The sequence below is a fragment of the Pseudophryne corroboree genome, chromosome 2, assembly GCF_028390025.1.
Source record: "Pseudophryne corroboree isolate aPseCor3 chromosome 2, aPseCor3.hap2, whole genome shotgun sequence".
NCBI lineage: Eukaryota > Metazoa > Chordata > Amphibia > Anura > Myobatrachidae > Pseudophryne > Pseudophryne corroboree.
In genome coordinates, this window is record NC_086445.1 from 365,286,196 (window position 1) to 365,308,841 (window position 22,646).

A 22,646-nucleotide genomic window follows, 5' to 3' on the forward strand; every position below is an offset into this window, starting at 1 on the left:
CTTTATACATACATACTAGTTACGAGTATACTATCTCTTTATCAACCAGTCTATATATTAGCAGCAGACACAGTACAGTGCGGTAGTTCACGGCTGTGGCTACCTCTGTGTCGGCACTCGGCAGCCCGTCCATAATTGTATATACCAGTGACCTAACCGTGGTTTTTTTTTCTTTCTTTATACATACATACTAGTTACGAGTATACTATCTCTTTATCAACCAGTCTATATATTAGCAGCAGACACAGTACAGTGCGGTAGTTCACGGCTGTGGCTACCTCTGTGTCGGCACTCGGCAGCCCGTCCATAATTGTATATACCACCTAACCGTGGTTTTTTTTTCTTTCTTTATACATACATACTACAGTAGTTACGAGTATACTATCTCTTTATCAACCAGTCTATATATTAGCAGCAGACACAGTACAGTGCGGTAGTTCACGGCTGTGGCTACCTCTGTGTCGGCACTCGGCAGCCCGTCCATAATTGTATATACCACCTAACCGTGGTTTTTTTTTCTTTCTTTATACATACATACTAGTTACGAGTATACTATCTCTTTATCAACCAGTCTATATATTAGCAGCAGACACAGTACAGTGCGGTAGTTCACGGCTGTGGCTACCTCTGTGTCGGCACTCGGCAGCCCGTCCATAATTGTATATACCACCTAACCGTGGTTTTTTTTTCTTTCTTTATACATACATACTAGTTACGAGTATACTATCTCTTTATCAACCAGTCTATATATTAGCAGCAGACACAGTACAGTGCGGTAGTTCACGGCTGTGGCTACCTCTGTGTCGGCACTCGGCAGCCCGTCCATAATTGTATATACCACCTAACCGTGGTTTTTTTTTCTTTCTTTATACATACATACTAGTTACGAGTATACTATCTCTTTATCAACCAGTCTATATATTAGCAGCAGACACAGTACAGTGCGGTAGTTCACGGCTGTGGCTACCTCTGTGTCGGCACTCGGCAGCCCGTCCATAATTGTATATACCACCTAACCGTGGTTTTTTTTTCTTTCTTTATACATACATACTAGTTACGAGTATACTATCTCTTTATCAACCAGTCTATATATTAGCAGCAGACACAGTACAGTGCGGTAGTTCACGGCTGTGGCTACCTCTGTGTCAGCACTCGGCAGCCCGTCCATAATTGTATATACCACCTAACCGTGTTTTTTTTTTCTTTCTTTATACATACATACTAGTTACGAGTATACTATCTCTTTATCAACCAGTCTATATATTAGCAGCAGACACAGTACAGTGCGGTAGTTCACGGCTGTGGCTACCTCTGTGTCGGCACTCGGCAGCCCGTCCATAATTGTATACTAGTATCCAATCCATCCATCTCCATTGTTTACCTGAGGTGCCTTTTAGTTGTGCCTATTAAAATATGGAGAACAAAAATGTTGAGGTTCCAAAATTAGGGAAAGATCAAGATCCACTTCCACCTCGTGCTGAAGCTGCTGCCACTAGTCATGGCCGAGACGATGAAATGCCAGCAACGTCGTCTGCCAAGGCCGATGCCCAATGTCATAGTACAGAGCATGTCAAATCCAAAACACCAAATATCAGTAAAAAGCCTCTTTTTTTCTTTGCGTCATGTGCTGTTTGGGGAGGGTTTTTTGGAAGGGACATCCTGCGTGACACTGCAGTGCCACTCCTAGATGGGCCCGGTGTTTGTGTCGGCCACTAGGGTCGCTAATCTTACTCACACAGCTACCTCATTGCGCCTCTTTTTTTCTTTGCGTCATGTGCTGTTTGGGGAGGGTTTTTTGGAAGGGCCATCCTGCGTGACACTGCAGTGCCACTCCTAGATGGGCCCGGTGTTTGTGTCGGCCACTAGGGTCGCTAATCTTACTCACACAGCTACCTCATTGCGCCTCTTTTTTTCTTTGCGTCATGTGCTGTTTGGGGAGGGTTTTTTGGAAGGGACATCCTGCGTGACACTGCAGTGCCACTCCTAGATGGGCCCGGTGTTTGTGTCGGCCACTAGGGTCGCTAATCTTACTCACACAGCTACCTCATTGCGCCTCTTTTTTTCTTTGCGTCATGTGCTGTTTGGGGAGGGTTTTTTGGAAGGGCCATCCTGCGTGACACTGCAGTGCCACTCCTAGATGGGCCCGGTGTTTGTGTCGGCCACTAGGGTCGCTAATCTTACTCACACAGCTACCTCATTGCGCCTCTTTTTTTCTTTGCGTCATGTGCTGTTTGGGGAGGGTTTTTTGGAAGGGACATCCTGCGTGACACTGCAGTGCCACTCCTAGATGGGCCCGGTGTTTGTGTCGGCCACTAGGGTCGCTTATCTTACTCACACAGCGACCTCGGTGCAAATTTTAGGACTAAAAATAATATTGTGAGGTGTGAGGTATTCAGAATAGACTGAAAATGAGTGTAAATTATGGTTTTTGAGGTTAATAATACTTTGGGATCAAAATGACCCCCAAATTCTATGATTTAAGCTGTTTTTTAGTGTTTTTTGAAAAAAACACCCGAATCCAAAACACACCCGAATCCGACAAAAAAAATTCGGTGAGGTTTTGCCAAAACGCGTTCGAACCCAAAACACGGCCGCGGAACCGAACCCAAAACCAAAACACAAAACCCGAAAAATTTCAGGCGCTCATCTCTACTTTTTACACATTACGGCAGACAGCTCCCCCCTTTTTACACATTATGGCAGACAGCGTCCCCTTTTTACACATTACGGCAGACAGCGTCCTCTTATTTACACATTACGGCAGACAGCGCCCCCCTTTTTACACATTACGGCAGACAGCGTCCCCCTTTTTACACATTACGGCGAACAGCGCCACCCATTTTACACATTATGGCAGACAGCGTCCCCTTTTTACACATTACGGCAGACAGAGTCCCCTTTTTTACAGATTACGGCAGACATCGTCCCCCTTTTTATACATTACGGCAGACAACGTCCTCTTTTATACACATTATGGCAGACAGCGCCCCCCTTTTTACACATTATGGCAGACATCGCCCCCCTTTTTACACATTACGGCAGACATCGTCCCCTTTCTACACATTACGGCAGACAGCGTCCCCTTTTTTACACATTATGGCAGACAGCGTTCCATTTTTACACATTATGGCAGACAGCGTCCCCTTTTTTACACATTACAGCAGACAGCATCCCTCTTTTTACATATTACGGTAGACAGCGTCCCCTTTTTACACATTATGGCAGACAGCGTCCCCTTTTTACACATTACGGCAGTCAGTCCCCCTTTTTACACATTGCAGAAGACAGAATAGATAGAGAAATAGAGAGATAGATAGAGAGAGGGAGAGAGAGAGATACTTACCATCTCTCCCCGCTGGCAGTCAGGCTCCTCGTGCTGGCAGATCCCTCGGTGCAGGCAGCGGAGAAGGAGAAGGAGGGAGGGGGACTGGAGCAGGCAGCAGCGCTATGTAATTGGTAGTAGCGCCGCTGCAGCTGTCCCCTCTCCTTCCGAATTGGCTGCCCACCGCCACTGTGAATGCTGGGGATGAAGGAACCGCATCTCAGCAGCACCGGGCAGCCAATACGGAAGGAGAGGGGACAGCTGCAGCGGGGCTACTACCAATGACATAGCTCTGCTGCGGCACCAGTCCCCCTCCCTCCTCCTCCTTCTCCGCTGCCTCCGGCGCTGCTGCTCTCCTCCCCAGCGCGGCACACACAGCAGAGGTGGTATGTAATGAGTCAATTTGACTCATTACATGCCGCTGGCCGTTGCGCTCTCAGGGCAACTGCGCTGTGTGCCAGGCACACCTGGCACACACGTAGTTACGGCCCTGTTGGCAGGTACAGTACCTTTTTTTTATGGTCTGTACCGATTTTTTTGGCTCTCCAAACTTCCATTGAAAGTATAGGAAAAGGGATGTGGCCACGCCCCTTTTACCCGCGACCATGCCCCCTTTTCAGATTTGTACCGATTTTTATGTGAAAAATGTTGAAGAGTATGCAGACATGAATGTCTGTATGGGGGGGAGTGAACAGAAATGGATGTCAGTATGGGGGGAGGCAGTGTGCAGACATGGATGTCAGTATGGGGGGGATGTGCATGTATGTCAGTATTCCGGGGGGGGAGCAGTGTGCAGACATGGATATCATATAGGTAAGGTGCATATTGAAAAGAAAAGAATGTTAATATAGGTGGTGCTAGACACGCCCAGTAGGTGGTACTAGACACGCCTCTACGACGGTGCACCCTCTAATAAAATGTGCTGCGCACGCCTATGATCACAGTCTAACCTTCACCTCTATTTAAATCGCATAGGGATTTTAAATGGTCAGCAAACATGGGTGATTTCTGTATGACGTACGTGTGCTAGAGGATTGCATTACACTGTCCAATTCATACTGGTTGTGAGATGCTATTTTTTCAGACATACAAGTGTTGTTCCTCAAGATCACAAGGCTATTTTTCACCATATAACCATGTTCTGTCTCAGTGAAAATAATGCCAGTTGTCAGCTACAGAGTCACCCATGTGAATGAGTCATTAGATCGGACAAAATCCAAAGAAATGTTATTGTGAAACTAGACAGTCTCAGCCATGTACACACTGGTCTGATTACAGCCTGGACAAGCTGACCGTGTGATTCATGTGTAAGTTGCTCCATTCAGCACCATTGTTTGCAGATCTTGCAATAAGCAGTTAGTTGCCCATGGTACTCTCTTTTACTCACCTACTCCAAAAAACATACTGGTAGGGTAATTGGATTCTAACAACATTGAGTGTTAGGTGATTTACTGTAGACTGTAAACTGCAATGGGGCACGGATTTAAATGAACATGAAATTCTATCATGGAAGAAGACCAACTTTAAAAAAAAAAAAAAAAAAAAAACAACACTGCATAAATAATTTCTAGTGCTCTAGTAGACTGAAGGTGTTCATGCAATGTTAGCTGCAAATGTAATTTAATCTTTTTTGCACACAAATTTCATGCTGTTCACGAGCACATCAAAAAAATTCATCTGTTACCATAGGAAATTAAAACCCCTTGCTCTTTGGGAGGCAGAATGTAGGTTGATAGGAGGGGTCATTGGGTCGACAGTATCTAGGTGGACAGTCATTAGGTCGACCACTATTGGTCAACAGTGACTAGGTCGACACCTGAAATAGATCGACATGGTCATTAGGTCGATGTGGACAAGGTCAACATGAGTTTTTTATGGGGTTTTGTTGGGTTGTTTTCTTCGTAAAGTGCCCGGGAACCCCAATTAGTGTACCGTGTCCCCTCGCATGGCTCGCTTTGTTCGCCATACTTCAGGCAAGGATACCTTTCTCAACTGTAGTCAACGTGGATCGCAAAGTATGAAGACGTTAATTTCCCCCCTAAAAAAAACGCATGTCGACCTTTTTCCATGTCGACCTAGTGACCATGTCGACTTATAGACCATGTCGACCTAATGCATGTTGACCAATAGTGGTCGACATAATGATTGTGGACCAAAGTGGTGTCGACCTAAAGACCGGATACCGATAGGAGAATGTACAGTAAGTGTGGCATAATGCTTTCCATGCAGACCACAAGAAAGATGCGTAATGCAGATTACTTGCAGGTGCTCATCCTCTGGTGCAAAGCACGAACAGATGATGATTAGTGTCCGCTTCTGATTGGCTGAGTGGATCTGAATGTCTCCCACTTATACTCTTTCAATTGTAATATGGCTTCTGCCAGGAGCGGATTGGGAACAAAAAGCGACCCTGGAAAAATTTGTACTAGTGGCCCCACATGGGCAGCACCAGAGGTGTAAGTTCTAGCCATGGGCCACTGCAGCAGCACCCTCCCCCCAAGACTTTCCAGATAGTGGGCATGTCCAGCATCAAGGGGGAAGTTAAAAAGAAATAAAATTAAATATTATGAGCACATTATATGATACACCTTCAGAATTTAGGAAACTATATAATTCTTTAGAAAGATATATTTTCTTACTTATTACACCAACCGTATCCCAATCACTATTCACTCAATCTTATATGTCAGCCAAGCAGGCAGACAGAGCATACACTAGATCATCTGCAATCACAGGCTAAGTGGCAAATTAATTTTCATATATGCAAATTATTTTGCATCTTATTCATTATGTCTATAAAAAGGACCACATGTCCTCAAACAAAACAGGCCCCGCGGTTGCGTCGGCCCACCGGGAATCTTCCCTGTAAACCCTATGGCCAATCCGCCTCTGGCTTCTGCTGTCTATTCTCATTATCATAGTAATTAATATTTGCTGTTGGCTCCAATATGATCTTTTTAGGTAGAATGTAAGGAATATGTGCTTGATTTGAACTTAATGCTGTCATTTGTCTTTCCGCCTTATTCTAATTTCTTTTGTATGTTAAAAGCAACTTTATTAATGTACTGTAATTTTATCAGTTACTATTATCGATATGAAGCCACACCTTGTGGTATAAACCAGGCTCTTACACTACAGTTCACTCCTGCAGTAAGTCAGGCGCGCAAGCTACAGCACATCTTAGGATATGGACAGCTCTGCCAGCATAGCAAAATTAGGCTTTTTTGATGCAATTTTTAACCCTTTCACACCGCACAAATAACCATGTATCGACCCGGTATATTGCAGGGTCGATGCGGGTCGCTGTGTGGTGTGAAAGGGGTCACTGCTGAATTCCTGGGTCGCCTGACCAAGTATTTCAACCTGAGAATAAATAAGGGTTATTTCCGAGTTTATTACTGGGTCAGGTGCAGTGTGAACGGGTTGCCGGCACGATGCAACACAGGACCTGTTTACTGCATAGGCAGAGGCGGCATGGGGATGATCTCATCTCCCAGCACCGCCTCCTCACCACCCCTGATGCCGGCACTGCCCCTCACCTGTGATGGCAACCTGAACCCTGACCCGGTGTGTAAGGGTCCAATGCCAGGTTCCACCCGGGAAGGACCCATTTCCAATTCCCGGGTGGGACTCGGCATTGCGATGTGAAAGTGGTATTAGATATAAATTCCATCCAGCTGAGCATGAGCCCCTAATAGCGAACGTAGCTGCTGGAGTTTACCAATGAAGAGTTAACCAGTGTAACCAATAACAATCCTGGCTGCTGCTCTTCTGGCCATAGAAATCCTTACAGAGGAAGGGGCAGTGCAGCAGTGTGAGTCATTTACAAACAGGAACCTGCAATTTATACTGGCCAAATGGGTCCTTGATTGTACAGTACATTGATCATTTGGGCAATGTATTTTCACTAGGTGATTCATCGCGCCCTCCGGGTGCTCTTCACACTGTCGTAAGGGCTACGCCCCCTTAACCCTTGCACGCCCTTGTGGCGTGCAATATTTGTATTATATGGAGTATTACCTCCAATCATAATTGTGTGGGTGGTTAAATATTGCACAGACAAAGGACGTGCGATGGTTAAGGGGTCGTAGCCCCTTGCAACGGCAAGAACAGCGCACGCAGGGCCTGATGAATCACCTAGTAGGTTCTGTGGTTGGGGGTGCGGTGGGTGCAGGGGAGACGCGGATGGGGGAGGGGGTCCAGTGGTGCCGCGGGTGGAGGAGGGGTGGTTGTGGGGGTGTCGTAGGTGAGTGAGGGGCTGGTGTAGTGGTGCTATGGGTGGGGGATGGGCGGGTGTGTGGTACCGTGGGTGGGAGAGGAGCAGTTACAGGGTGCCGCGGGTGGGGGAGAGAAGGTGCGGTGGTGCCACGGGTGGGGGAGGGGCAGGAGGTCCGAAGCTACCGCAGGTGGTGGAGGGGAATGTGTGGGGGTGCGTGGATGGGGTACGGAGGTACTGCGAGTGGGGGAGGGTAACGCTTCTCCTGCTTCTCCTCCTGGAAGCAGCTAAGCTGCTGTCCTCCATTTGGCAGTGGGTCTCCCGGAGACTCGCACAGCAGCCAAGCAGCCAGTTACTATTGTTAGCGCCAGTGTCCCAACGTGCCGCATTACAGAGAAGAAGATGCACTCTAAACTTCTGCGCTAAGGGCTGCTCCGAGGTGTAGTTTATTTAGTGCGTCTACTTTCCTGTAATGCGGCGCGTTGGGACACCAGCGCTAACAATAGTGACTGGCTGGCAGGACTGACTGACTCGCTGAATCAATGTAAAAGGTGAGAGTGCTGTGCAGTGTCAGTGACACTGCACACCCACTGCACTGTACAGCACTTTCACCTTTTACATTGATTCAGCGTCCAGACATTACCCTCCGCGATATCACCCACTCTATCTGTTACATTAGCTACCTTCCAGGCCAGCAGCCCAGGTGCCTGCCGTGTTGCGGAGTTAGGGCCTCTGGGGATCTGGGCGCGGCTTTGGTGGGGAGGCACTTCTGTGACATCATGCGCAGAGGAGGCTCCGGGGCTCAGAGAGTATGCGGTGCAGGGAGGGCTATGAAAAGCTTGCACTGTGCAGCTTTCATACACATCTGTGCTGGTGGCCGCAGCAGCTTTTGTTCCACTTGAGCCATGGCTAGGGAGTGGGGATTGTTGATGCCGGAGGGGGCAGGTGGACTGGCAGCAGGACATAGGATGCTGCAGTAAAAGGATTTTGTGTTTTCCCCTATCTACAGGGCAGAGACTTGCTGCAGATGCAGTGGCATACCCTCCACCTGTACTTTTCTTGCAGGTGCAGTACCTTTTTTTATGGTCTGTACCGGTTTTTGGCTCTCCAAACTTCCATTGAAAGTAGAGGAAAAGGGGCGTGGCCACACCACTTTACCCGTGCCCACACTCCCTTTTTGAATTTGTACTGATTTTTATGTGTAAATTGTTGGAGGGTATATTGCTGCAGATGCCCCATTGTCAATCCTGCTCTGGGAACACACAGCAGCCAAAGGGCAGAGCCTCCAATTGGATGTAACCTGTGTGGGAGGGCGTTTCTCGCCCAATCAGCTGTGGACTGGGTGTGACAGACCTGCTGCTAACCCAATGAGAGGTCCTAGCCACGCTCAGTGTTATACACACAGTCACTCTGGGCTATTATATAGGAGATTAAAAACAGTTACTACACCAAGTAAACGGGGAAAGGATTCATACTGTAATACAGGACAGAATAAATGCACAGTAGCTCTTAAAAGGGCATACAGAAATCCAAACAGGGCCATCACGTTTATTGCCATTAGTGAAGAAGATTTTGTAAAAGAAATTAGCAGGTTTTCCAAATCTCCGGTTTACACAAACCATATGTTCCTAATCATGCTAGGATACCATAATTAGAGCACATTCTGTTGCATTAATTAAGCAGGTATAAAATAAACATCAGAGAAATGACTCTATAGAGAGTTACTTCATGTATTAAAGAAGGTGCCTGAAGATATATGGAAATCTTTGAAGCTCCCATCAGTATAGTAAATATAATGAATGCTTTATCAAGCATTGTGGCAACAAATACACACTGTGTCGAGCATTTGTTTATTTCCTAAAGCTGTAGTCTTTATCCATTTTTCTCCATGTAGCGTTTAAGCAGAAAGGATGTTCATTCATAGGGAGGAATTAAGTCATAATCTGGCTGATTTTTGGATAAAACAGATTTCACTTTATTTGCCTTGATACAAAAGATCTCAGCTCAGATTTGCCCTGCATATTCTTTATCAGCCACCTGCAAACGCAGTGGAAATATCAGATACTATAAATGCTATAGAGGGTGCTTAAACTTTTTCAAGCATTAAAATATGGAACTGATATAGCGTTGTTTAAAACATAAGTTTTGCACAGGCCATCAAAGCCAGAATGAAGCAGATTTAATGTGACAGGCCTCATTACTAAAGCTATCATTTTTTGCTAAGTTCTCCTTTAGGGAGAGTGATCTATGCTGTGTCCTGCCGCACATTTACCCTCTGTTCAGCTGTACTGGACTACTGCAGGCAAAAGCCCTAATTGGTGTGGAATGTTGCTGTCACATTATTACAGTCATTATTGGGCACCCATTGGAGAAATTCAATTATCTTGGGTGCCCATTAATTACTGCACTTTGGGAATACATTTTACGAGTTTGATCTCAGCAAAATCACAGCGCGCGCTTGCCAGGTCAGGTGGCACCGGCCTCCCCCTACTGCAGCGTCCAAACTGCTGGCAGGTTCCCGGTGGAATTATCCCCCAAATTTAATACAGGTTGAGTATCCCATATCCAAAATGCTTGGGACCAGAAGTATTTTGGATATCGGATTATTCCGTATTTTGGAATAATTGCATACTATAATGAGATATCATGGCGATGGAACCCAGGTCTAAGCACAGAATGCATTTACGTTTCATATACACCTTATACACACAGCCTGAAGGTAATTTTAGACAATATATTTTATAACTTTGTGCATTAAACAAAGTGTGTCTACATTCACACAATTAATTTATGTTTCATATACACCTTATACACACAGCCTGAAGGTCATTTAATACAATATTTTTAATAACTTTTTGTATTAAACAAAGTTTGTGTACATTGAGCCATCAGAAAATAAAGGTTTCTCTGTCTCACACTCACTCAAAAAATTCCGTATTTCGGAATAGTCCGTATTTCTGAATATTTTGATATGGGATACTCAACCTGTATTTTATATTATATACTTGTTTGTTTTATATATGTATGTCGTGGATTATTCTTTTATGATAGGAACTAATAAAGGTTAAGTTTTAGATAAATCCAAGCGTGCCCCCAAACAATAGAGTCCTCTTTCTCCTTTTCTCTTAAGATATAATATGACTCTAGGGGAGCACCACCAGACACTATACTGATATAGAACTGTCCACTAACAGACTTACTATCGTTCAGGACAAATACAAATCTTTCTGGTTATGCATTTTCTTCCACACAAACCTTTGTGGACAAACTTGTGCACAAACCAATCCTTTCTTTGAAACAAAGGTTCCCGGTGCTACCCATTGCAGTAAAGTGTTCAGCCAGCTGTCCTCCTGGCCACTGGCTTCTTCCCCAGCTGCTGCAGGCCAGTTCCCAACAATTAACAGGCGGCTGCAGCCCCCATAGGGACAACGCACTACGCTGTTAATTTCAACAATCTTCCTTTGCTAAATGAAATCTAAATCTGCCTTTAATATACCTGTCACAAAATGAATACTATAATTATGCAATAGCTGCAGATTACGTGCGTGTTAATATATATTACAATATATTTACATACCTGGCTACTGTGGTGTTCCTTGTTCCTTGGTGCAGATGGGTTTGCAGTGTTGCTTCGATATTTGCAGTTCATATCTTCACCAGACAGACCTGGAGCACATAAAAATTATGTTATTTATGCACAGCATTTTATGATTATCTTTAGGTTGCCTTAAAGGACCACTAAAGCCAGTCATAATGTTGCAGGTATCATATAATTAGTTTTAAATATTAAAATCTTCTCCTGATGATTACATCTGTATGAGACATGCATCTCTACATATAAAAATTAATGACTTCTGGGTCAAACTGTGTTGCAAGTGTTTCATGAAGTTGTATAGAGGATGAGGTAAATGGGGCAACAATATTAAATACAAAACACATGCGGTTTTGTATTTACTATAGTTAGACCTTTAAACCCAGTGTCCGAAACCACCAAAGATGCGGAGGCTATGAAAAGTTTCACAAGGTAAATTTACTTCCATGTCCATTATCCAAGAAGCTGTAAATCAAAATCTGCATCTTGAACAGCTATTCAAAGCATCCAGTAATAGAACTGGCAACATGCTGGATACCATTACTGACATATAAACAATCCAGTTATTTTAGGCATACAGTACTGTACCTGTTTAGCATGTAGTCTAAAGGTTGAAAACAACAATGTCGATAGTCATAATGTTGATACCACAATGTTAACAGTTATTATTATTTAATTTTTATTTAACAGTTTCTTATATAGCGCAGCATATTCCGTTGCGTCTACTATTAGAACAGTAAAATAACAAAGCTGGGTAATAACAGACAAATACAGAGGTAGAAAGACCCTGCTCATAAGCTTACAATCGATAGGGAAATAGGCATTGATACACAAGGACAGGTGCTAACTACTGCACAGAGGTCCAGCCAGATTGCCTAGGTTCTTAATGGGCTGTATGTTATTGTCACACACATGCCGATTTATGGTTTGATGGTGGGTGCTCGGCGGGAGCCAGAGGCGGAACTACCGCCAGTGCAACCAGTGCGTTGCAATGGGGTCCCCCACTGTCCAGGGGCCCAAAGCATGTAATGAGTCAAACCGACTCATTAAATGCCGCTGTGTGCTGCGGGCAACCGCTGTTCGCAGCACACAGCCACCCGGAGAGAAGATGAGCGCAGCGGACACGGGGGGAAGGAGGAGGAGGGAGGTGGAGGAGGGAGCCGCAGCTGCGCTGTTTTATTGGTTGAGGCGCTGCTGCTGTCCCTCTGCTTCACTATAGGCTGTCTTCCGCCGCTGTGAAGCGCATCCCAGCATTCATAGCGGCGGTGGACAGCCTATGGTGAAGGACTGGGACAGCAGCAGCAGCAGCGCCTCCACCAATAACACAGCGCTGCTGCGGCTCCGTCCTCCACCTCCCTCCTCCTCCTTCTCTCCTGCCCGGGAATCGTGATCTCTGCTAGACGCTGCACCGAGGAGCCTGAGCCAGCGAAGACAGTAAGAATAATTCTTTCTTTCTTTCTGTGCAAAAAGGAGGACTGTCTGTCGTAATGTGTAAAAAGGGGGAATCTGCAAGCCGTAAAGTGTAAAAAGGGCACGCTGTCTGCCGTAATGTGTAAAAAGGGGACGCTGTCTTCCGTAATGTGTAACAAGGGCACGCTGTCTGCCGTAATGTGTAAAAAGGACACGCTGTCTGTCGTAATGTGTAAAAAGGAGACGCTGTCTGCCGTAATGTGTAACAAGGGCACGCTGTCTGCCGTAATGTGTAAAAAGAGGACGCTGTCTGCCGTTATGTGTAAAAAGGGGGACGCTGTCTGCCTTAATGTGTAAAAAGGGGACGCTGTCTGCCGCAATGTGTAAAAAGGGGACGCTGTCTGCCGTAATGTGTAAAAAGGGGAATCTGTCCGCCGTAAGGTGTAAAAGGGTCTCTACCTGGTGTAGTGGTGCTACAGTGCGGCGTAATTTGAATAATGGAGACTACTGTGCACCGTTTTATGAATTGGTATTATTTTGTGGCCACACCCCTTCCCCACGAAGCCAAGCCCCTATGTATTTTTACGCGCGATTACGCCGCGCACTGCCCCTGTTTTGCATGCAGGGGTTGGGCTCCGATGTTGTTTCATGCACACAGTGCTAAAATGTCTAGTTACGGCACTGTTGCTAGGTATCCATCTCTCTGACCCTGAGCAGGTCCACCTCATCAGATCCTCTCCAGGGGTGAGGGGGTGGACTTGGATGGGATGGGGGGGGGGGCAAAGCATTTTGTCGCACCTGGGCCCACCGCTCGCTAGCTCCACCACTGGCGGGAGCGGGAATGAACGGGTGGCCGTGGCAGTGACTAATACCCATTACACATTATGCAATACACAGTAATGCCTATTACACATTATGCAACACACAGTTTGCCTTTTACACATTATGCCACATACTGTGATGCCCATTACGCAATATGCCACACACTGTAACGTCAATTACATATTATGCCACAAACAGTTATGGCACTGACATCATTTTATGCCCCACACACAATAATGCCCCTTACAAATGATGCCATACTGTAAGGCTTCTAATTACTTTTAAATTACCTGCCTGTTGTCAGGGGTTTCATGCTCTGGGTTCCATATTCGCAGGGAGCTCCTGCGCGTTGCTAGGGGTCTCTAGCACATTGCCAGGGGTTTCATGTGCGTTGCCAGGGGCTTAATGCGTGTTTCCAGGGGTCTCTTGCATATTGTAAGCAAAGTATGGGAGGGTGGGTGCGGGTGGGCATCACTAAATATACTGTGCTACTATCTGCTAGCACAGGGGCAAACGCAGGATTTTCCTGGGAGGGGGGGGGTTTCCATACATGATTGTTAGGAGTAAATGCAGGCTTTGTAGGGGAGGGGTGGTGGGTGAGTTTCATACACATTACATAGAACACATACATGTACACACACATAGAACACATACAAACACACACAAAGACAAACATATAACATAGTGTTCACTATGGCTGTTTTAGCAGGGTGCCGCGTCCTGCCCGTTTTTTAGAAGGCAAAACCCGCCCTGCCCCTTTTGCGGCTCCCTGCTAGAACAGCCTTCCGCTTCCTGCCTCCCAGCGTGTAAAGATGCCGTGCGCATGCGCGTGGCATCCATTCATGCATTGGGAGAGAGCGGGGGGAAGCCCAGCACCGACGGAGGTGCTGGGCACGCCCCAAACAGTGAAGTCGACGGCCACAGACGCCCTCTATAGCAGCGTCTGTGGGCCGCACCGCCCACTAAAAACTAATTTGCATGACCGCACGCGCGCCAATGTGCCCCCGAACTCCAGCGCCCTGCCCCCCCATCATCCTAGAAGGAACACTATAACACACAAACATATAGAACACACAAACACATAGACAAACATATAACACACACAAACACATAGAACACAAACACACATGCAAAATAAACACACACACACAAAGACGCACATACAGTATAACACATACACACAAACACATAGAACACACACTCGCCTACATTTACACACATAGGCCCTCATTCCGAGTTGCTCGCTCGCTAGCTACTTTTAGCAGCATTGCACACGCTAAGCCGCCGCCCTCTGGGAGTGTATCTTAGCTTAGCAGAATTGCGAACGAAAGATTCGCAGAATTGCGAATAGAAATTTCTTAGCAGTTTCTGAGTAGCTCCAGACTTACTCTGCCATTGCGATCAGTTCAGTCAGTTTCGTTCCTGATTTGACGTCACAAACACACTCACCGTTTCTTCAGATACTCCCCCGTTTCTTCAGACACTCCCGCGTTTTTCCCAGAAACGCCAGCGTTTTTTCGCACACGCCCAGAAAACGGCCAGTTTCCGCCCAGAAACACCCACTTACATAGAAACATAGAATTTGACGGCAGATAAGAACCACTTGGCCCATCTAGTCTGCCCCTTTTTTATTTTATCCTTTAGGCAATCTCAACCCTTTTTTAACCTTAATTCTTTGTAAGGATATTCATATGCCTGTCCCAAGCATGTTTAAATTGCCCTACAGTCTTAGCCTCTACCACCTCTGATGGGAGGCTATTCCACTTATCCACTACCCTTTCTGTGAAGTAATTTTTCCTTAAATTTCCCCTGAACCTCCCCCCCTCCAGTCTCAATGTATGCCCTCGAGTTCTAATACTTCTTTTCCTTTGAAGAATGTTTCCCTCCTGAACTTTGTTAAGACCCTTGATATATTTGAAAGTTTCTATCATGTCCCCACTTTCCCTTCTCTCCTCCAAACTATACATGTTAAGATCTTTTAGCCTTTCCGGGTAAGTTTTGTGATGTAGGCCATGCACCATTTTAGTTGCCCTTCTTTGTACACTCTCTAATGTATTTATATCCTTCTGGAGATAGGGTCTCAAGAACTGGACACAGTATTCCAGATGGAGCCGTACCAATGACCTATACAGTGGCATTATCACTTCTTTTTTCCTGCTACTGATTCCTCTCCCTATGCAACCAAGCATCTGACTTGCCTTTCTCATTGCTTTGTTTCATTGCTTTCCTGCCTTCAAGTCACTTGAAATAGTGACTCCTAAATCTCTTTCCTCCTTAGTAGTTTCCATTATAGTACCCTTGATACTATACTTAGCCTTTGGGTTTTTGAGACCCAAGTGCATGATTTTGCATTTTTTAGCATTAAACTGTAGTTGCCACGTTCTTGACCATTTCTCAAGCCTACCTAGGTCATTAATCATTTGTTTGACCCCTCCCGGTGTGTCTACCCTGTTGCATATCTTTGTATCATCTGCAAAAAGGCATATCTTCCCTTCAATACCATCTGCAATGTCACCAACAAAGATATTAAAGAGAACTGGACCAAGTACAGATCCCTGGGGTACTCCACTGGTAACATTTCCCTCCATAGATTGCACTCCATTTGTTAGGCGCCGGGGTCCGCTCGTCGGTGCGGCCCGGCGCCTAGCAACCAGGGACGCCATGCGCGTACAGCCGCCGGCTCCCTGGCAACGCTAGACGCCGGGCGCACGGAGCCGCACGGACCCTAGCAACGGGGACGCCACTGGCGGACCGCGTTCCCCGTTGCTGGGTCCATTTAAATTAATAGGGCACCTGTTTCCTGGCCGTGCAGCAAGGCAGCTGCACGGCATTTAATCCAATCAGCCTCTGAACAGCTGATTGGAGGACTCCCTGTTAAGTACACTTCCAGGGCTTCTCACAGACGCCGGTAATAGCTTCCTGCATGCTGTATCTGTTTGCTGAGAGTGTTTCCAGTCCTGCTGTACCCGGTCGTTCCTGTCCTCAGTTGTCCTGTACTCGGAAATCGTCATCTGTTCCTGGAGTCCTGACTGAGCACCTTTAAACATCCAGTGGTGTTCGTGAGTCACGGCGTAGCCGTGTGTTGCGGCTTGGCCGCTTTATTATTATTTATTATTTGTGTTTCGGAGCTTTTGCGGAGGATTCCGCTCCCACAGATCCACTCTGGTATCCAGCGGTGCTGGGTAGGAGTAACGGACTAGTGGATTTTGGTTGTCCTTTTATCTGGCGGTTTTTCCGCGCATACTTCTGGTTTTGGTTAGTTAGCTTGTTGCCCCTGGCCTGTTGTCAGTCAGAGGTCCTCTTGTCATCATCCTGCCTCGGATTTCCCTTTGTCTCTCACTAAGACCGGGGGGCACCGGAGTTGGGCAGACATAATCCGCCTTTCAAACGTGGCTGCCAGGGGCTCAAGAAACCATAGTCTCGCAAGGGATTTTCGATAGCACGGGTGAGACAATAGAGTTAGGGCGCCAGGGGCAACTAGTCTTTCTAGCTCCCGTAACCAGCATTCCCCTTCCAGTACTCTGGCCATTGTCATTAGATCTCCTCCGGTCAGGAGTACTGGAATCATAACATTATTACCGGCCATACCAAAACTTAAAATTAAACAGGGTTTGATTTTTTCCTTATTCAGTTTTGTAAGAGTTATCGGCCTCATGAATCCCACAGGTTTAGGGCCAAATCCTGGCCAGCTCCTAGTCAGCCAGATTCAAGAACTTACTCAGATGGTTCAGGATCTTTCCCTTCGGGTGAAGTCGCAGGAAGATCTTTTACGAACTTCCCCGAGGGTAGTCCCTGAACCAAAAATGCACTTGCCTGACCGTTTTTCTGGTGATAGGAAGGAGTTTTTTAATTTTAAAGAATCCTGTAAACTTTATTTTCGTTTAAGACCGATCTCCTCAGGTACTGAATCTCAGCGGGTCGGAATTATTATTTCTTTGCTCCAGGGGGATCCTCAGACCTGGGCTTTTGGTTTAAAAGCAGAGGATCCGGCATTGTTGTGAGTAGACGCCTTTTTGGGGTCTTTAGGGCTTTTGTATGATGACCCTGATAGAGAGGCATCCGCTGAGAGTCAGTTACGCGCTCTCAGACAGGGTAGAAATCCTGCAGAGGTTTATTGTACAGAATTTCGCCGTTGGTCGAATGACTGTGGCTGGAATGACCCAGCCCTGCGCAGTCAGTTTCGCCTCGGCTTATCTGAATCTATAAAAGACAGCCTCCTCCAGTATCCCGCTCCTGAGACTCTCGATAAACTCATGGAGCTTTCTATTAAGATTGATCGTCGTCTCAGAGAGCGGAGGGCTGAAAAAGGAGCACCTGTCAGGCCTACTCCATGTGTATTTTCCATTCCTGAGGACATAGAGGAGCCCATGCAGATGGGTCTCTCCCGGCTGTCTCCAGAAGAAAGAGCCAGAAGGCAAAACTCTGGTCTTTGTTTGTACTGTGGGGGTAAGGGACATTTTGCCCGTAATTGTCCGAACAAGTCGGGAAACGCCTCGACCAAGTGAATTGTGAGGGGGTTCACTTTGGTCTGCAGCTTATCTCCTCGAATAACTCCCTTTTAGTCCCAGCTAAAGTTTCCTTTGGCAGCCTCAGTTCTTCGGTGTCGGCTTTTGTTGACAGTGGAGCTGCAGGGAACTTTATGGACTTAACGTGGGCCAAAGCCTTAGGTATTCCTCAGTTAGCCTTGGGTAGGTGTATCACCATGCATGGTTTAGATGGGAGTCCCTTGTCCAATGGGGTTATTTCCCTCCGTACACCCCCTATACTACTTATGGTAGGAGCTCTTCATTCCGAAAAGATCGAGTTTTTCCTTACCCATTGCCCAGCAGTTCCAGTGGTTCTGGGTCACCCTTGGCTGGCCTTTCATAATCCCATCATTGATTGGCAGTCGGGGGAGATTTCACAATGGGGTACCATCTGTAATAAGGAATGTATTACGTTTCCCGTCAGAATAGCTGCTGCCATTCCCGAACTCATTCCCGTGGAATACCAGGACTTTGTTGATGTGTTTTCCAAGGGCAATGCGGACCTTCTGCCTCCCCATCGGCCTTATGATTGTGCTATTGAGCTAATTCCCGGTGCCACATTGCCAAAGGGAAGGTTATATGCATTATCCGGGCCAGAAACTGCGGCCATGAATGAGTATGTTAAGGAGAGCCTAGGGAAAGGATTTATCAGGCCATCTAAATCCCCTTTAAGTGCAGGCTTCTTCTTTGTGGAGAAAAAAGATGGATCACTCAGACCTTGCATTGACTTTAGAGCCCTGAATAAGATCTCAGTTAAAAATACTTACCCTCTGCCGCTGATTTCTGTCCTCTTTGATCAGCTGCGTTCGGCTGTGATTTTTTCTAAAATTGACCTGAGGGGAGCGTATAACCTCATCCGAATCAAGTCAGGAGATGAGTGGAAGACAGCTTTCAGTACTCAGTCGGGTCACTACGAGTATCTGGTGATGCCGTTTGGCTTGTCTAACGCTCCGGCAGTTTTCCAGGATCTCATTAACGATGTGCTCCGTGATTTTCTAGGAAGATTCGTGGTCGTTTACTTAGACGACATCCTGATCTATTCTGACTCAATTGAACAACATGTTACCCAGGTGCGTCAGGTTCTTCAAAAATTACGTGAAAATCACCTATATGCCAAGCTGGAGAAGTGTGAGTTTCATGTCACGGAGGTATCCTTTTTAGGGTACATTATTTCCCCTCGGGGATTCTGTATGGAACCTAAGAAGCTCCAAGCCATCCTTAGTTGGGCGCAACCCACCAACTTAAAAGCAATTCAGCGCTTTTTAGGGTTTGCGAATTATTATAGAAGATTTATTCATTCTTTTTCCGACCTGGTTGCTCCCATTGTGGCACTGACTAAGAAGGGAGCGGATCCTACCAACTGGTCACGTGAAGCTGAGTTATCCTTTCAGGCCTTGAAACAAGCTTTTGTCTCAGCTCCAGTCCTCAGACATCCCAACCCAGAATTGCCCTTCATTGTTGAGGTTGATGCCTCGGAGGTTGGAGTGGGGGCTATCCTATCTCAGAAGGATCCGGACTCTCTGGAACTACATCCTTGTGCCTTTATGTCCAGGAAATTCTCATCTGCTGAATCCAACTACGATGTTGGTAACCGGGAGTTACTGGCTATTAAATGGGCTTTCGAGGAATGGAGGCATTGGCTTGAGGGAGCAACACATACCATTTCAGTATTGACTGACCACAAAAATCTTCAGTACATCGAATCAGCTAAGCGGCTGAATGCCCGGCAGGCTCGTTGGGCTTTATTTTTTACTCGTTTCAAGTTTATTATCACTTTTAGGCCAGGTTCCAAGAATACCAAGGCGGATGCCCTGTCACGCAGTTTTCTTCCAGTTCATAATAACAGTCCTGTTACTCCCATACTTCCGTCTTCAGTCATTTGGGCAGGCCTCACACAAGATTTGTTTACCCAGTTAAAGCAGCTTCAACATCAAGCTCCTGGAAATATTCCTGCTGGTCGTCTTTACGTCCCTGAGTTTTTGAGAGCTACTGTTTTGACTGAGTTTCATGATAGCAAAGTTGCCGGGCATCCGGGGATCTCTAAGACTTTGGAATTAGTCTCCCGCTCAGTATGGTGGCCTGGTCTTTCTAAAGACATTAAGGAGTTTGTTTTCTCTTGTCAGGTCTGTGCACAGCATAAGGTTCCCCGTTCCTTGCCTATCGGGCAACTTATGCCCTTAAATGTTCCTCTCAGGCCATGGTCTCATATTTCCATGGATTTTGTGGTAGACCTCCCTCTGTCAGCCGGATTCCGAGTCATATAGGTGGTAGTGGACCGTTTTAGCAAGATGGCCCATTTCATTGCTCTTCCCCGACTGCCATCTGCCCAGGGATTGGTTGTTTTGTTTCTCCGCCATGTTTTCAGACTTCATGGGTTGCCCACTGATATTGTTTCTGATCGGGGTCCACAATTCATTGCACAATTCTGGAAGTCTTTTTGTGCCTCATTAAAGATGAAATTGTCTTTAACATCCGGCTATCATCCCCAATCCAACGGGCAGACCGAGCGAGTTAATCAATCATTAAAACAGTATTTGCGTTTGTACTCAGCCAAACTCCAGAATGATTGGTCCGAGTTTCTTCCTTTGGCGGAGTTTGCTTACAACAATTCTTGTCATTCCTCCACTAATGTGTCTCCATTCTTTTCAGTTTTTGGTTTTCACCCCAGAGCTAATTCTTTTTTTCAACATTCCTCTGTTTCCTCGCTAACCTTAACCTCTCATCTCAGAGTCATTTGGAAAAAAGTGCACCTTGCTCTCAGAAAAGCGGCATTTCGAGAGAAAAAGTTTTCGGACAGGCTCCGGCGTCCTTGCACTTTTAAGGTGGGAGACAGGGTATGGTTGTCGACTCGTAACATTAGACTTCGACAAACCTCAGCTAGATTGGGCCCCAAATTTATTGGACCATTTCATATTATTAAAAAAATCAATCCAGTTGCTTTCCGGTTACGTTTACCAAGAGCTCTCCGAATCGGAAATACGTTCCATTGCTCCCTGTTGAAACCATACGTTTCTTCCAGTAGATTTCCTCGGAAGATCTCTCAGGGGAAATCACCAGTAGATGTACAGGGACATCAGGAGTTCTTGGTGGAGAAGGTTCTCGATTCCAAATTGTCCCGGGGTCGGCTTTATTTTCTGGTGCACTGGAAGGGCTATGGTCCAGAGGAAAGGTCTTGGGTCCTGGATAAGGATCTCCATGCCCCGAGGCTCAAGAGGGCATTTTTTCGGGAATTTCCTCGGAAACCTGGCTTTAGGGGTTCCTTGACCCCTCCTCAAGGGGGGGTACTGTTAGGCGCCGGGGTCCGCTCGTCGGTGCGGCCCGGCGCCTAGCAACCAGGGACGCCGTGCGCGTACAGCCGCCGGCTCCCTGGCAACGCTAGACGCCGGGCGCACGGAGCCGCACGGACCCTAGCAACGGGGACGCCACTGGCGGACCGCGTTCCCCGTTGCTGGGTCCATTTAAATTAATAGGGCACCTGTTTCCTGGCCGTGCAGCAAGGCAGCTGCACGGCATTTAATCCAATCAGCCTCTGAACAGCTGATTGGAGGACTCCCTGTTAAGTACACTTCCAGGGCTTCTCACAGACGCCGGTAATAGCTTCCTGCATGCTGTATCTGTTTGCTGAGAGTGTTTCCAGTCCTGCTGTACCCGGTCGTTCCTGTCCTCAGTTGTCCTGTACTCGGAAGTCGTCATCTGTTCCTGGAGTCCTGACTGAGCACCTTTAAACATCCAGTGGTGTTCGTGAGTCACGGCGTAGCCGTGTGTTGCGGCTTGGCCGCTTTATTATTATTTATTATTTGTGTTTCGGAGCTTTTGCGGAGGATTCCGCTCCCACAGATCCACTCTGGTATCCAGCGGTGCTGGGTAGGAGTAACGGACTAGTGGATTTTGGTTGTCCTTTTATCTGGCGGTTTTTCCGCGCATACTTCTGGTTTTGGTTAGTTAGCTTGTTGCCCCTGGCCTGTTGTCAGTCAGAGGTCCTCTTGTCATCATCCTGCCTCGGATTTCCCTTTGTCTCTCACTAAGACCGGGGGGCACCGGAGTTGGGCAGACATAATCCGCCTTTCAAACGTGGCTGCCAGGGGCTCAAGAAACCATAGTCTCGCAAGGGATTTTCGATAGCACGGGTGAGACAATAGAGTTAGGGCGCCAGGGGCAACTAGTCTTTCTAGCTCCCGTAACCAGCATTCCCCTTCCAGTACTCTGGCCATTGTCATTAGATCTCCTCCGGTCAGGAGTACTGGAATCATAACACCATTAACTATGACTGTCTGTTTCCTATCCTGCAACCAGGTTCTTATCCATTTAACTGATTTATAATCCACCCCCAGGCTTTCAAGTTTATTTAGCAGTCTGCGATGTGGGACAGTGTCAAATGCCTTACTAAAGTCTAGATATGCTACATCTACAGCTCCCCCTTAATCTATTATTTTCATCACAGAGTCAAAAAAGTCAATAAGATTTGTTTGGCATGATTTCCCACCAGTAAATCCATGCTGTTTTGGATCCTGTAAATTGTTTGATATAAGATATTCCACTACTCTTTCTTTTAATAGTTTTTCCATTACTTTCCCTACTACTGATGTAAGGCTTACTGGTCTGTAGTTACTTGCTTCTTCCTTGCTTCCACTTTTGTGCAGTGGAACTACATTTGCTCTTTTCCAGTCCTCTGGAATAGCACCTGTATTTAGTGACTGGTTAAATAATTCTGTTAAAGGTGTAACCAGCACATCTTTTAGCTCTTTGAGTATCCTTGGG

General features: G+C 46.4%; 1 protein-coding gene across 7 annotated transcripts in view; it reads right to left on the bottom strand.

Moving 5' to 3' along the window:
- The window catches only part of MYO16 (myosin XVI), a 1,104,874-nt gene that overhangs the window by 58,449 nt on the left and 1,023,779 nt on the right, over positions 1-22,646 (bottom strand). For all 7 annotated transcript variants that reach the window (XM_063953181.1, XM_063953183.1, XM_063953182.1 and 4 more), the window contains one exon: positions 11,116-11,204. In XM_063953181.1, coding sequence (XP_063809251.1) covers positions 11,116-11,204 — 89 coding nt within the window. The remainder of the gene's footprint in view (positions 1-11,115; positions 11,205-22,646) is intronic.